The 15,038-nt window shown below is 45.6% G+C and overlaps 1 protein-coding gene and 1 pseudogene across 2 annotated transcripts in view; one reads left to right on the top strand and one right to left on the bottom strand.

Moving 5' to 3' along the window:
- The window catches only part of LOC134944515 (uncharacterized), a 463,054-nt gene that overhangs the window by 351,679 nt on the left and 96,337 nt on the right, over positions 1 to 15,038 (top strand). For both annotated transcript variants that reach the window (XM_063933135.1, XM_063933136.1), the window contains exon 8: positions 1,088 to 1,234. In XM_063933135.1, the coding sequence (XP_063789205.1) occupies positions 1,088 to 1,234 (147 nt within the window). The remainder of the gene's footprint in view (positions 1 to 1,087; positions 1,235 to 15,038) is intronic.
- LOC134946714 (U2 spliceosomal RNA) lies at positions 10,724 to 10,796 on the bottom strand (annotated as a pseudogene).

A 15,038-nucleotide genomic window follows, 5' to 3' on the forward strand; every position in this document is an offset into this window, starting at 1 on the left:
TTAACAACAATTTTGAAGCACACGTCTGTTTCCTACAGTGCTTGGTTTTCAAAATGATTCCGGTGTTGTTACATGCAGACAGCAGTCATATAAGAACTATTATTGAGTAAAGGAATTTTCACATTAGATCACATTCAAATGCCAATTTCTAATGATTATTCGATCGTGGCCCGTGAATCTATAAATTCCTCCTCCTCTCTCTTCAACCCCTGGGATACAGTAAGAAATGCTAATGTAGAATATAGGAAAATTAACTGTAGTTTTGCCTTTAACCCACATGCTACTGTTTATGCATACTATGGAGTACATCTACTAAGCGTCAGTTTTGGGTTTCTCGTCGTCTTCCATTGGATTTACAGGCGCATGTGATGGCGGTTCTATCAGAAATGCGTCAACCGACAGGGCTTTTAGACTTCAAAAACCGATGGACTTCGACGGCGGATTTGACTTGACGCTGTAAACCGATGATTAATAAATGCTTTTTGTTTGACCGCTAAGCCCCCATCGATGCCCCATCGGTTCGCAATTGTCCATGAAACCGGCGCTTAGTGAATGTACCCCTATATTTTCTGTCTTTGGGGGCAATTAAATAGTTGATGAGAATGGCTGACATCACAAAGGAAGCATTTTATTCAAGAGAACACAGAATAAGAACATTTGATATATTTATATATTATATATATTTCATACTAACCCATAAAAGAGAGTAAAGGGGCTGTAATGGACATTTGTCACCTCTTGAACGTTGCCTGCTTCAATGTATCAATATTTGTGTCACTTTTATGCCTTGTGTCCCTCTTGGTGAAATTACTGTACATAGCCCCAACATGTCATTGCCACTGTACCTGGCCGCAACATTTTAATGCCATTGTCACTTTGTCCTTTAACTTAATACCTTTGGGTGACATTAAATTCTAAAGAGCCTGGTTGTTACTATTTTATTACATCAAAATCCAAAGCCACAGTGGACCTAGCCGGTGAATTTTCCCTTGATTTAATTTTGAGATGAACCCGGCATCAGCTGTCCTCAGGCTGACAGTGGCTGCGTTCATCCCTCTAATCAGTCTCATCTCTCGCGTGGCCGCAGATGGACGATGTGAGAAGTTCCGTGCTGACCCCTGATGAGAAGCTGACGCGTCATCTCAACTGGAGGTTCCAGCACGTAGACAGTTGGATGTTGCCCCAGGCGACAACAGCAGCAGCTAAACCCTGCTCCTTCAGGATATGTCAGCAGGTAAGGTATACAAAAGGTAAATCTGCAATACAATGTGTATTGTGGCACTTAGCAAATTGTACTAATTGGCTGTAGTAATCTGGCTGTGTGTACGGGTGGTCCGCTGACCGCCTGTACACTGGCTGCAGGGACTGTTGGCTGACTGTGTGATATACATATACCACACAAAATGCGTAGTATGGGGGTCATTCTGAGTTGATCACTCGCTAGCTGTTTTTAGCAGCTGTGCAAACGCTAAGCCGCCGCCCTCTGGGAGTGTATTTTAGCTTAGCAGAAGTGCAAACAAAAGGATCGCAGAGCGGCTACAAAAAAATATTGTGCAGTTTCTGAGTAGCTCCAGACCTACTCAGCACTTGCAATCACTTCAGATCATTCAGTTCCGGATTTGACGTCACAAACGCCCTGCGTTCGGCCAGCCACGCCTGCGTTTTTCCTGGCACGCCTGCGTTTTTTCGAACACTCCCTGAAAACGGTCAGTTGACACCCAGAAACACCCACTTCATATCAATCACTCTGCGGCCAGGAGTGCGACTGAAATGCTTTGCTAGACCTTGTGTAAAAATACATTGGCCATTGTGACAGTACGTCGCGCGTGCACACTACGCCGCATACGCATGCGCAGAAGTGCCATTTTTTTTCCTCAATCGCAGCACAGCGAACATTTTTAGCTAGCGATCAACTCGGAATGACCCCCAATGTCAGGTGTGAGGGGAAAATACTTCTATGGGCTAAGGCAGAAGTACCCAAACGCGGTCCTCAATAACAGTCCAGGTTTTTAAGATATCCATGGCTCTGTACAGATGGTTAAATCAAATTGACTGAGGTACTAATTAAGTCACCTGTGGCCAAGCATGGATATGGTTAAAACCTGGACCGTTACGGTGCCTTGTGGACCGCATTTGGGAACCTCTGGTTTAAGGCAATGGAACCAAAATGAGATCGAAAGATAAGTGGCATTTAAAAAATACAGTTTGGGAAAACCAAAAACATTTGCTCACTCTGAATAGTTTGTGAAGTGGAACAAAGGAGTCACTCATCTCTTCTTCATCTCAGCGTCAGCCTACAATAGTATTGATGTTTCATTAGTAATGTTTCCCAGGCATTAATCTGGACAGTGTCTGTGTAACGCTATTATATGGAGTCATTCGGGATAGTGACTTGGATGCTGTGGGGTTTATGAGTGACGCACTGCGCTTGAAACATTCCCGTCACTTCGGTTTAGTACAGTGACTGGAGGACAGTTAGTTTTGGTATCCCAGCTGTGTGTGCAGACACCTGCCTCTGTGTGATTAATCTCTCTCTGCGGGCTCACCTGCCGCTGGGCCGTTCTGAGACTTGGGAATCTAAGCGCTAGAGTCTTCCTTATCAGGTACCCGATGATCAGAACACTTCTGTCTGATAACTTGGTGAGGCAAATCTAAACACTGGAGCAAAATACATATATTTTCTTTCTTTGTTTGAAACATTAAACATTAGAACTAGAGATGTGCACTTGAAATTTTTCGGGTTTTGTGTTTTGGTTTTGGGTTCGGTTCCGCGACCGTGTTTTGGGTTCGACCGCGTTTTGGCAAAACCTCACCGAATTTTTTTTGTCGGATTCGGGTGTGTTTTGGATTCGGGTGTTTTTTTCAAAAAACACTAAAAAACAGCTTAAATTATAGAATTTGGGGGTCATTTTGATCCCAAAGTATTATTAACCTCAAAAACCATAATTTCCACTCATTTTCAGTCTATTCTGAACACCTCACACCTCACAATATTATTTTTAGTCCTAAAATTTGCACCGAGGTCGCTGGATGACTAAGCTAAGCGACCCTAGTGGCCGACACAAACACCTGGCCCATCTAGGAGTGGCACTGCAGTGTCACGCAGGATGGCCCTTCCAAAAAACACTCCCCAAACAGCACATGACGCAAAGAAAAAAAGAGGCGCAATGAGGTAGCTGTGTGAGTAAGCTAAGCGACCCTAGTGGCCGACACAAACACCTGGCCCATCTAGGAGTGGCACTGCAGTGTCACGCAGGATGGCCCTTCCAAAAAACACTCCCCAAACAGCACATGACGCAAAGAAAAAAAGAGGCGCAATGAGGTAGCTGTGTGAGTAAGATAAGCGACCCTAGTGGCCGACACAAACACCTGGCCCATCTAGGAGTGGCACTGCAGTGTCACGCAGGATGGCCCTTCCAAAAAACACTCCCCAAACAGCACATGACGCAAAGAAAAAAAGAGGCGCAATGAGGTAGCTGTGTGAGTAAGCTAAGCGACCCTAGTGGCCGACACAAACACCTGGCCCATCTAGGAGTGGCACTGCAGTGTCACGCAGGATGGCCCTTCCAAAAAACACTCCCCAAACAGCACATGACGCAAAGAAAAAAAGAGGCGCAATGAGGTAGCTGTGTGAGTAAGATAAGCGACCCTAGTGGCCGACACAAACACCTGGCCCATCTAGGAGTGGCACTGTAGTGTCACGCAGGATGGCCCTTCCAAAAAACACTCCCCAAACAGCACACGACGCAAAGAAAAAAAGAGGCGCAATGAGGTAGCTGTGTGAGTAAGCTAAGCGACCCTAGTGGCCGACACAAACACCTGGCCCATCTAGGAGTGGCACTGCAGTGTCACGCAGGATGGCCCTTCCAAAAAACACTCCCCATACAGTACATGACGCAAAGAAAAAAAGAGGCGCAATGAGGTAGCTGTGTGAGTAAGCTAAGCGACCCTAGTGGCCGACACAAACACCTGGCCCATCTAGGAGTGGCACTGCAGTGTCAAGCAGGATGGTCCTTCCAAAAAACACTCCCCAAACAGCACATGACGCAAAGAAAAAAAGAGGCGCAATGAGGTAGCTGTGTGAGTAAGATAAGCGACCCTAGTGGCCGACACAAACACCTGGCCCATCTAGGAGTGGCACTGCAGTGTCACGCAGGATGGCCCTTCCAAAAAACACTCCCCAAACAGCACATGACGCAAAGAAAAAAAGAGGCGCAATGAGGTAGCTGTGTGAGTAAGATAAGCGACCCTAGTGGCCGACACAAACACCTGGCCCATCTAGGAGTGGCACTGCAGTGTCACGCAGGATGGCCCTTCCAAAAAACACTCCCCAAACAGCACATGACGCAAAGAAAAAAAGAGGCGCAATGAGGTAGCTGTGTGAGTAAGATAAGCGACCCTAGTGGCCGACACAAACACCTGGCCCATCTAGGAGTGGCACTGCAGTGTCACGCAGGATGGCCCTTCAAAAAAATACTCCCCAAACAGCACATGACGCAAAGAAAAATGAAAGAAAAAAGAGGTGCAAGATGGAATTGTCCTTGGGCCCTCCCACCCACCCTTATGTTGTATAAACAGGACATGCACACTTTAACCAACCCATCATTTCAGTGACAGGGTCTGCCACACGACTGTGACTGAAATGACGGGTTGGTTTGGACCCCCACCAAAAAAGAAGCAATTAATCTCTCCTTGCACAAACTGGCTCTACAGAGGCAAGATGTCCACCTCATCATCATCCTCCGATATATCACCGTGTACATCCCCCTCCTCACAGATTATCAATTCGTCCCCACTGGAATCCACCATCTCAGCTCCCTGTGTACTTTGTGGAGGCAATTGCTGCTGGTCAATGTCTCCACGGAGGAATTGATTATAATTCATTTTAATGAACATCATCTTCTCCACATTTTCTGGAAGTAACCTCGTACGCCGATTGCTGACAAGGTGAGCGGCGGCACTAAACACTCTTTCGGAGTACACACTTGTGGGAGGGCAACTTAGGTAGAATAAAGCCAGTTTGTGCAAGGGCCTCCAAATTGCCTCTTTTTCCTGCCAGTATAAGTACGGACTGTCTGACGTGCCTACTTGGATGCGGTCACTCATATAATCCTCCACCATTCTTTCAATGGGGAGAGAATCATATGCAGTGCCAGTAGACGACATGTCCGTATCCGTAATCGTTGGCAGGTCCTTCAGTCCGGACCAGATGTCAGCATCAGCAGTCGCTCCAGACTGCCCTGCATCACCGCCAGCGGGTGGGCTCGGAATTCTGAGCCTTTTCCTCTCACCCCCAGTTGCGGGAGAATGTGAAGGAGGAGATGTTGACAGGTCGCGTTCCGCTTGACTTGACAATTTTCTCACCAGCAGGTCTTTGAACCCCAGCAGACTTGTGTGTGCCGGAAAGAGAGATCCAAGGTAGGTTTTAAATCTAGGATCGAGCACGGTGGCCAAAATGTAGTGCTCTGATTTCAACAGATTGACCACCCGTGAATCCTTGTTAAGCGAATTAAGGGCTCCATCCACAAGTCCCACATGCCTAGCGGAATCGCTCTGTGTTAGCTCCGCCTTCAATGTCTCCAGCTTCTTCTGCAAAAGCCTGATGAGGGGAATGACCTGACTCAGGCTGGCAGTGTCTGAACTGACTTCACGTGTGGCAAGTTCAAAGGGCAGCAGAACCTTGCACACATTGAAATCATTCTCCACTGCGCTTGAGACAGGTGCATTCCACCTCCTATATCGTGCTCAATTGTATAGGCTTGAATGGCCTTTTGCTGCTCCTCCAACCTCTGAAGCATATATAGGGTTGAATTCCACCTCGTTACCACTTCTTGCTTCAGATGATGGCAGGGCAGGTTCAGGCGTTTTTGGTGGTGCTCCAGTCTTCTGTACGTGGTGCCTGTACGCCGAAAGTGTCCCACAATTCTTCTGGCCACCGACAGCATCTCTTGCACGCCCCTCTCGTTTTTTAAATAATTCTGCACCACCAAATTCAAGGTATGTGCAAAACATGGGACGTGCTGGAATTTGCCCATATTTAATGCACACACAATATTGCTGGCGTTGTCCGATGCCACAAATCCACAGGAGAGTCCAATTGGGGTAAGCCATTCCGCGATGATCTTCCTCAGTTGCCGTAAGAGGTTTTCAGCTGTATGCGTATTCTGGAAACCGGTGATACAAAGCGTAGCCTGCCTAGGAAAGAATTGGCGTTTGCGAGATGCTGCTACTGGTGCCGCCGCTGCTGTTCTTGCGGCGGGAGTCCATACATCTACCCAGTGGGCTGTCACAGTCATATAGTCCTGACCCTGCCCTGCTCCACTTGTCCACATGTCCGTGGTTAAGTGGACATTGGGTACAACTGCATTTTTTAGGACACTGGTGAGTCTTTTTCTGACGTCCGTGTACATTCTCGGTATCGCCTGCCTAGAGAAGTGGAACCTAGATGGTATTTGGTAACGGGGGCACACTACCTCAAGAAATTGTCTAGTTCCCTGTGAACTAACGGCGGATACCGGACGCACGTCTAACACCAACATAGTTGTCAAGGCCTCAGTTATCCGCTTTGCAACAGGATGACTGCTGTGATATTTCATCTTCCTCGCAAAGGACTGTTGGACAGTCAATTGCTTACTGGAAGTAGTACAAGTGGTCTTCCGACTTCCCCTCTGGGATGACCATCGACTCCCAGCAGCAACAACAGCAGCGCCAGCAGCAGTAGGCGTTACACGCAAGGATGCATCGGAGGAATCCCAGGCAGGAGAGGACTCGTCAGAATTGCCAGTGACATGGCCTGCAGGACTATTGGCATTCCTGGGGAAGAAGGAAATTGACACTGAGGGAGTTGGTGGGGTGGTTTGCGTGAGCTTGGTTACAAGAGGAAGGGATTTACTGGTCAGTGGACTGCTTCCGCTGTCGCCCAAAGTTTTTGAACTTGTCACTGACTTATTATGAATGCGCTGCAGGTGACGTATAAGGGAGGATGTTCCGAGGTGGTTAACGTCCTTACCCCTACTTATTACAGCTTGACAAAGGCAACACACGGCTTGACAAATGTTGTCCGCATTTCTGTTGAAATACTTCCACACCGAAGAGCTGATTTTTTTGGTATTTTCACCAGGCATGTCAATGGCCATATTCCTCCCACGGACAACAGGTGTCTCCCCGGGTGCCTGACTTAAACAAACCACCTCACCATCAGAATCCTCCTTGTCAATTTCCTCCCCAGCGCCAGCAACACCCATATCCTCCTCATCCTGGTGTACTTCAACACTGACATCTTCAATCTGACTATCAGGAACTGGACTGCGGGTGCTCCTTCCAGCACTTGCAGGGGGCGTGCAAATGGTGGAAGGCGCATGCTCTTCACGTCCAGTGTTGGGAAGGTCAGGCATCGCAACCGACACAATTGGACTCTCCTTGTGGATTTGGGATTTCGAAGAACGCACAGTTCTTTGCTGTGCTTTTGCCAGCTTGAGTCTTTTCATTTTTCTAGCGAGAGGCTGAGTGCTTCCATCCTCATGTGAAGCTGAACCACTAGCCATGAACATAGGCCAGGGCCTCAGCCGTTCCTTGCCACTCCGTGTGGTAAATGGCATATTGGCAAGTTTACGCTTCTCCTCCGACAATTTTATTTTAGATTTTTGAGTCCTTTTTTTACTGATATTTGGTGTTTTGGATTTTACATGCTCTGTACTATGACATTGGGCATCGGCCTTGGCAGACGACGTAGCTGGCATTTCATCGTCTCGGCCATGACTAGTGGCAGCAGCTTCAGCACGAGGTGGAAGTCGATCTTGATCTTTCCCTATTTTTGGAACCTCAACATTTTTGTTCTCCATATTTTAATAGGCACAACTAAAAGGCACCTCAGGTAAACACTGGAGATGGATGGATACTAGTATACTTATGGATGACGAGCGACTGCCGACACAGAGGTAGCTACAGCCGTGGACTACCGTACTGTGTCTGCTGCTAATATAGACTGGATGATAATGAGATAAAATTAAAATATATATATATATCACACTAGTACTGCAGCCGGACAGGTATATATTATGTAATGACGGACCTGCTGGACACTGTCTGCAGAATGCGTTTATAAAAACACCACACGACGAGTGTTTAACTTTTTCAGGCAGACAATCACAATATACTGGTGGTCAGCAGACAATCACAATACTGGTGGTCAGTGGTCACTGGTCAGTCACACTGGCAGTGGCACTCTGGCAGCAAAAGTGTGCACTGTACTTAAAATATGTACTCCTGCTATAACTGCTCCCCAGTCTCCCCCACAATTAAGCTGTGTGAGCAGTGAGCACTCAGCACAGTCAGATAATGATATACAGTATTACATATGATGCAGAACACAGGGCTGAGCACAGATATGGTATGTGACTGTGTCACACTGTGTATCGTTTTTTATCAGGCAGAGAACGGATTAATTAAACTGGTGGTCACTGGTCACACTATCAGCAGCAAGTAGTACTCCTCCTAATAATATGCTCCCCAAAATTTGTGTCTCTCTCTAGTACTCTAGTCTAAACGGAGAGGACGCCAGCCACGTCCTCTCCCTATCAATCTCAATGCACGTGTGAAAATGGCGGCGACGCGCGGCTCCTTATATAGAATCCGAGTCTCGCGATAGAATACGAGCCTCGCGAGAATCCGACAGCGGGATGATGACGTTCGGGCGCGCTCGGGTTAACCGAGCAAGGCGGGAAGATCCGAGTCGCTCGGCCCCGTGTAAAAAAACCTGAAGTTCGGGCGGGTTCGGATTCCGAGGAACCGAACCCGCTCATCTCTAATTAGAACCTTTCCTGTTTATTTTCTCTATAGCTTTCTATGGCTGATTGCTACAAAAGTACAAGGAGATGAACAAGCTGCAACGTTTCATGTCAGACTGTTTATTTATATAATTCGAAAGTAGAGTTGATAATAACTTTCATTATTATCATTATTCATAGTTCAATGAAAACTCACAAAGGATTGGAATTTTTGTCTGAACTAATGACAGCTGGTACAGACTAATAGAGCTGTAACTAGACTTTTTGGTGCCCTGTGCCAGGGAGAGAATTGGCGCCTCTCTCCCTTTTTTTTTCAACAGGCACATAAGGCGTATGCCTCGACAAGATTGATCCCAGGGAAACCTCTTTGTACCACATTCATGCACTTAACTTGAGAGCTCATTGTTATTCAGTTACAATACCCTTTATTAAATAACATATTTCAACATACTGCCATCCCCAGGATTCACACCTATAACCTTTTGAATTCTAATCAAACACCCTACTCATTGAGCTATTTGCAATTTAGCAGATTTCTGTAGTGTGCAGCCACACATCCAATCTTTTGCAGCCACGCACTACATAGATCTGCTCAGCTGCAATGCTGATTATTATTTTTTCACAAAGTACAAGGTAAGCTTCAAATAGAATTCTCTAGCTTTCTATGTAAGGGCAGATAGCTCAATGAGTAGATTGTCTGATTGCAATTACCCAGGCAATGGGTTTGAATCCCAGGTATGTCAGCATCTTGAAATGTAATAAAGGACAGTGTGACTGACTAACAACGAAAGCTTAAGTTGAGTTCATGAATGTTGTATAGGTATTAGTGGCAGAAGGGGTCAGGGTAGGAGACAGGGGCGGTCATGAGATGCTGGTCTTCAAAAAGGGGAGAGGCTGCAAGTAAAAGTAATTAAAACAAATAATTGACAAGTGCTACCAATTGCACCCCTACCCTGCAGCGCTATGTGCGTTGCCCCCTCCACACACCTAGTTACAGCCCTGTAGACTAATGTATCAGCATTTTTGGATCATATTTTCCACAACCGCAGTCTTTTGAAAATTATAGACACACACATTTTTATTTTTATTTTTTTTGAAGCCCGAGGTACGTGGCTTCATCACCCAGTGTCTGTGACCAAACGTGCTCCGAAAGGAGAAGGGCCCCATTACTTCCCTACCACTCAGAGTCAAAAGGCCTACTGAGGGGAAAAAGGGACTGTGGGTCCCCCCTTGCCGAAGCGCAGAGAGACCCTCGTGTATCCCCAAGGTTGGCCGAAGCTTCCCCATGGGGATCAAAAAAAGCCTCTGGCCCTCCCCAAAAGGAGAGGACCTCTGCTAACTAGGAGAGAGGGTGGCCCATAAGGGTCCCACCTAAACCCCGAACAAAAAACCGTGACGTGACAAACTAAACAAAAATAAGTGCTTGTGCCGTGCATAAGTGCAAAACACGTGCGTGAATAAATAAATAAATAAGCCCCAGCCAAAAGGCCGGGGTGGGGGTATAAAAAATTATCCTTGCCCTAGCCAGAAGGCCAGGGCAAAGGAAAGTGGGTGCAGACAGGAAGGGTTGAAGTGTTAAGTGCTAAAGTGCCTTCGTGCAATGGTGGTCCGAATCCCCAGCGCATTTCCGGCACCCCTGTCCCTTCCAGTTCCAGGGGCACAAAACACCTCGAGCTTACAGCTGCTCCCGACCTCTCAGCCAGACCAAGCTTCATACCCACTCTGTGCCAGGGTCAACCCCTCAGTACGAGAGTAGATACTAGTCCAGGCCGTTCCCGCTCCACGTAAGGGGTCCTATTTCAACCCCTAAGAAGGTAGCGGATACTAAGCCCAGTTTTTCTCCATTCTTGACCAGAGGCATTGCCACACCCCAGCATGGTACTCCACAAGGTGTTTCTCCATTCCACACTAGGAACCTCTCACGCTCCTAGTGTAAGAACAGGTACTCCACCAAGTGTTTCCCTCGAGCAGGTACTACACTTGATCTTAGCCAAAAGGCCAAGAAGCGATATTCTGGCCACCGGGATATCCATCCCAACCCGATCATATACTGTATAGTCTGTGGTTATTATTAGAACTTTAATATTAATAGAGCTATACCTGTTTTGTTTTTTTAAACTTTATTGTTACTTAAACTTCACTTAATGTATAGTGTATGGTCTGGAATGATTGCTGTGGTTGAGGGCTGAGAACATTTAAGGACAAAACTTGCCGGCAAAATGAAGATGTCCACTTTATCTCTCTCTAAGGCAGACATTCCCAACCGCGGTCCTCAAGGCACACCAACAGTGCAGGTTTTAGTGATATCCAGGCTTCAGCACAGATGGTTACATCAAAATAACTGAGGTACTAATTAAGTCACTTGTGTTCAAGCCTGGATATCACTAAAACCTGCACTGTTGGTGTGCCTTGAGGACCGCGTTTGGGAATGCCTGCTCTAAGGCTTAGTAAATAGACCCCTTAGTTCAGCAATAATGGTAATATTCACATACAGAGGCAGAGCAGAGCATTTCTGTACCTCGGCCGGCCCTACCCCCACAGCATCATGATGTGACAGAAGAGGGGGCACAGCAGGAAGCAGAAAAGCGGGCACCTCCTAAGGATGCGCCAGGTGGTGCTTCAAGCTGTAGATAGTAAGATCAGACTCTGAGTATACCATATCAGGGGTGGTGCCGTCCTCTCAGACTTGTGCCCTGGGAGGCGCCACCAGTCACATTCACTCGGTGATGGCCCTCTTCACATACAATAAAACAGATTTACATGCAGAGAGCATTACTTTTAAGTGTCTATGTAAAGGAATTTTTTTCTCACTACTAATGAACTCATACATACACTATTTGCATACTTTGCTAAAAGTACATAATTAGAACTATTTAAACATATAATATGTCCCAATAGCCCTGTTTACAGGGCCATCACGAGGGATATGTAATCAGTGCATAGTAGCGCTACTGCAGGAAGCCTTAAAACACCAAGCAGTGTAATACTTACCAGAGCAGGCGGCCCCACCCCTAGGCATGATGTCATATTGTCACATATTTAGTGGGCAGGGCTGGCACAGCTGCCATCCTGTCACAGCACTAACAATTTATATCATTTTCACGTACATTATTTCGCTACATCTGGGAAATAATGGGTTAAAGCTACAAGCTATATTTCCAATTAAGCTTTTTACTCCCTACCCCTCCCTTCTGTTGTTTCCATGTTTTAAATACCAGGGCACGGACCGCACATGGGTGATAATTTCCACATTCTTGTTTTTTATTAAACAGAAAGGTCAGATGCATGAAGCTACAGACCTCCGGAGAGAAATTATTTAATAAGGCTCAAACACTGAGATGGGTTGTGATTATGTAATAACAGGAAAACTTCATTAGACTCCCAGTAATGGGGTAAATTCCCTTCCAGCATGAGAGAATGTCTGCATCTGCTAGTTCATGCATTCCATCTCATGCAAGACAATCGCAGTCACAGGGCCAGATGTACTAAGGGCTACTTTCAGCGCACTGCTGTTTTTGGCATCTCTTTCGGAGGTTTATAAACGGGCAGATTTTTGGAATCTGGGAGAATGTAATTAATTAAAAATACATACTGTAGCATGAGATTTATAAAACACCAGCTTCATAAAATACAGGACAATCTATCGGTAAATCCACCAGAGAATATTGGTAAGCAGTGACAGATGGAATAGTAGTATCTGCAGGTAGTTGAACCTTCTTTGAGGTTTACAAAAAACAAACACTGTGAAATATTACACTCCCTCCCCTTCAATGATGGACCGCTCTATTTAGCGTCAGTCCCAGTCCTCTAGGAAGTGTGCTCCCTAGCACAGAATGCCCTTTCCAGTGCAAAATATCATTGGTACCATTGTGGCACTTCTGCCCTGTGGGAACACGAGAAATAAATGGTAATACAGTACCTCCATATTTCTAATATGCCCGTTTTCTAAAATGTGTCTATATTTATTTATAATGTGCCCCAATAGTGCCCTCTATTTATAATGTGTCTAAATGGTGCACCATATTTATAATGTGTCTATATTTATCTCGTAGTGCCATGCTCAGAGAGTTAGGAAATATTGATACGAATCAGAAGTGAGTCAGCAATTCTAACAGGAAGTCTTTTTGTAATAATCTGCAATGAACTCTGGATTTGCGATGATTGGTAAATTAAAGAACGTTGTTTGAGTGGTAAATCACAAAAAGAAGACTTTGTCATACAAGGAAAACAGGAATATGCAATTTTTCTACTGTTCACACTTTTCTACAGTACACACTGTCATCTAATTTGCAAAAGACAAGTAATTAGAATCACAAAAAATTAATATTAGAATCAGGATGAGATACAATTGGAGTCATAAAACTAACATAAAATCATTGGAATCAGGGAAAATCAAATCAGACACTGTTCATTCCATTCTATAATGTGATCACAAAAAGAATAAAGACAATACATTTCAGTAATTCTAAATACTGACTCTCTAACATTCCCTAGCCAGGATAAAAATGATCTTCACGGGCAATGTATGTTGGAGCTCATATTAAAGTTCGTTGTGCTACAGCGTGTCAATGAGGGAAATAGGCATATAGTAATTAAGGGATCCTGGAATAGGAAATGTCAATATATTTTAGTTCAAAGAGGATGTACCTAGTGAAGGAATAGCCTTGCCAACAGCACTTATGTCACAATAAGGGGGCTTTGATATGGAACAAACTCTTTCAGTTGCAGATCTTGATTAACACTTGTTTAATTAGCTCAGTCCTTCCAGCAATAACTATCTATCAGTGTTGCACCACTTCAGTCCTTTAGCACAGATATTTCTCTTATCCTTGCATTTAAACTCTGCTCTGAAGCATAAATATTTCTCTTGAACTTGCTCTAACTCAGTCTTGAATTATCCCTCCTTCTATGGGTCTCACTTGGTACAATATGGTGCTACTGGTTGCACCCTTCTTAATCACTGGTTAGTTTGTAACACAGGTGGTGGAGGCTGAAAAGTACACTTGTCTGTGTCTGGCTGTCAGTTTGAAACAGTACTCACTCAGACCAAGTGAACGGAATTTCAAGCCGGCTGTTCCCGCTGTAATAGCTCTTCACTTTCTCTCAACATGGCCATGGCATCTGCGCCTATCACCAGGCCTGGTGGCGTCTGGTCCTCCAGCTGCGGTCTCAACACCCGCTCTCTGGCAACACTCCCGGCAACACCCGCTGGTCTCCTTAGTGCTGCTCTCACCGCCCAGCGTTCTGTGGCTCTCTCCAGCTTACAGCTCCCGCTCTGCTCTGCGTTCCTCCATCTGCCAGCACACACCATGCTCTACTCCTTCTTCTTCCTCTCGCCAATCAGTTTCTCTCCTGAAGCCACATGACCGGACCCAAGGCTGCAGTTAACCCTTCCTGCACCAGCACTTTCCCTACTGCTGAGGAGCTCCATCAAAGGTCTCTTAAAGGGGCACACACACACACACACACAGTCCCGGGGTGCCACACTTATAATGAACCCTAAAAAGTTACCTGCATTTATAATGTGCCCAAATATTCCCCCGAAATGTATAGCATGTCCAAGAAGTCCCCCTCTAGCTATAATGTGCCCATACAGTGACCTTATATATTTTTGCCACCTTCTTGGTAAATGCTAATCTTCTATTGACAGACCCAAGGTAATAAGAAATTGTTAGAATATTTGGAATACAACATCAGTATTAATATTTATTATCACTTATACACTTTGGATGGGAGGCAGAGTTCGTAATAAAATAGACGTGTATCATTCAAAAGAAATGTGCATGGAAATCTAGCATATAATGCGTCTTGAGATACGTACGCCTCTACATCAGGAGTTGGTGCTACATGCCAGTACCATTGACAGCGTCCACCTGCCATCTAGTAGGTTCATAAGCCAAGCCTCCTAATTATCTGAGATTTACCTACACAGTAACTCTCCTTCCTCTCCTTCCTACCCCCTTTCTGCCACTCTGGTCATACGTTTACATATGATCAGAATGCGTGCGCCTTATTGCTGTTAGGCATGCACATTTTTTGCAGGGAGAATGGGGTAACAGAGCAAGGAACGCCTAAGCATCAGTTTGATAAGGAGGATGGGAACCAAGAGGGTACACTGGGGTAGATGTATTAAGCCTGGAGAAGTGATAAAGCAGTGATACAGTAAGTGGAAGGTGATAACGCACCAGCCAATCATTACGGGTTTAAAAAATGACAGGAGCTGATTGGCTGGTGCATTATCACCTTCCACTT

This window comes from Pseudophryne corroboree, chromosome 7 (assembly GCF_028390025.1).
Source record: "Pseudophryne corroboree isolate aPseCor3 chromosome 7, aPseCor3.hap2, whole genome shotgun sequence".
In the NCBI taxonomy this organism is placed as follows: Eukaryota; Metazoa; Chordata; class Amphibia; order Anura; family Myobatrachidae; genus Pseudophryne; species Pseudophryne corroboree.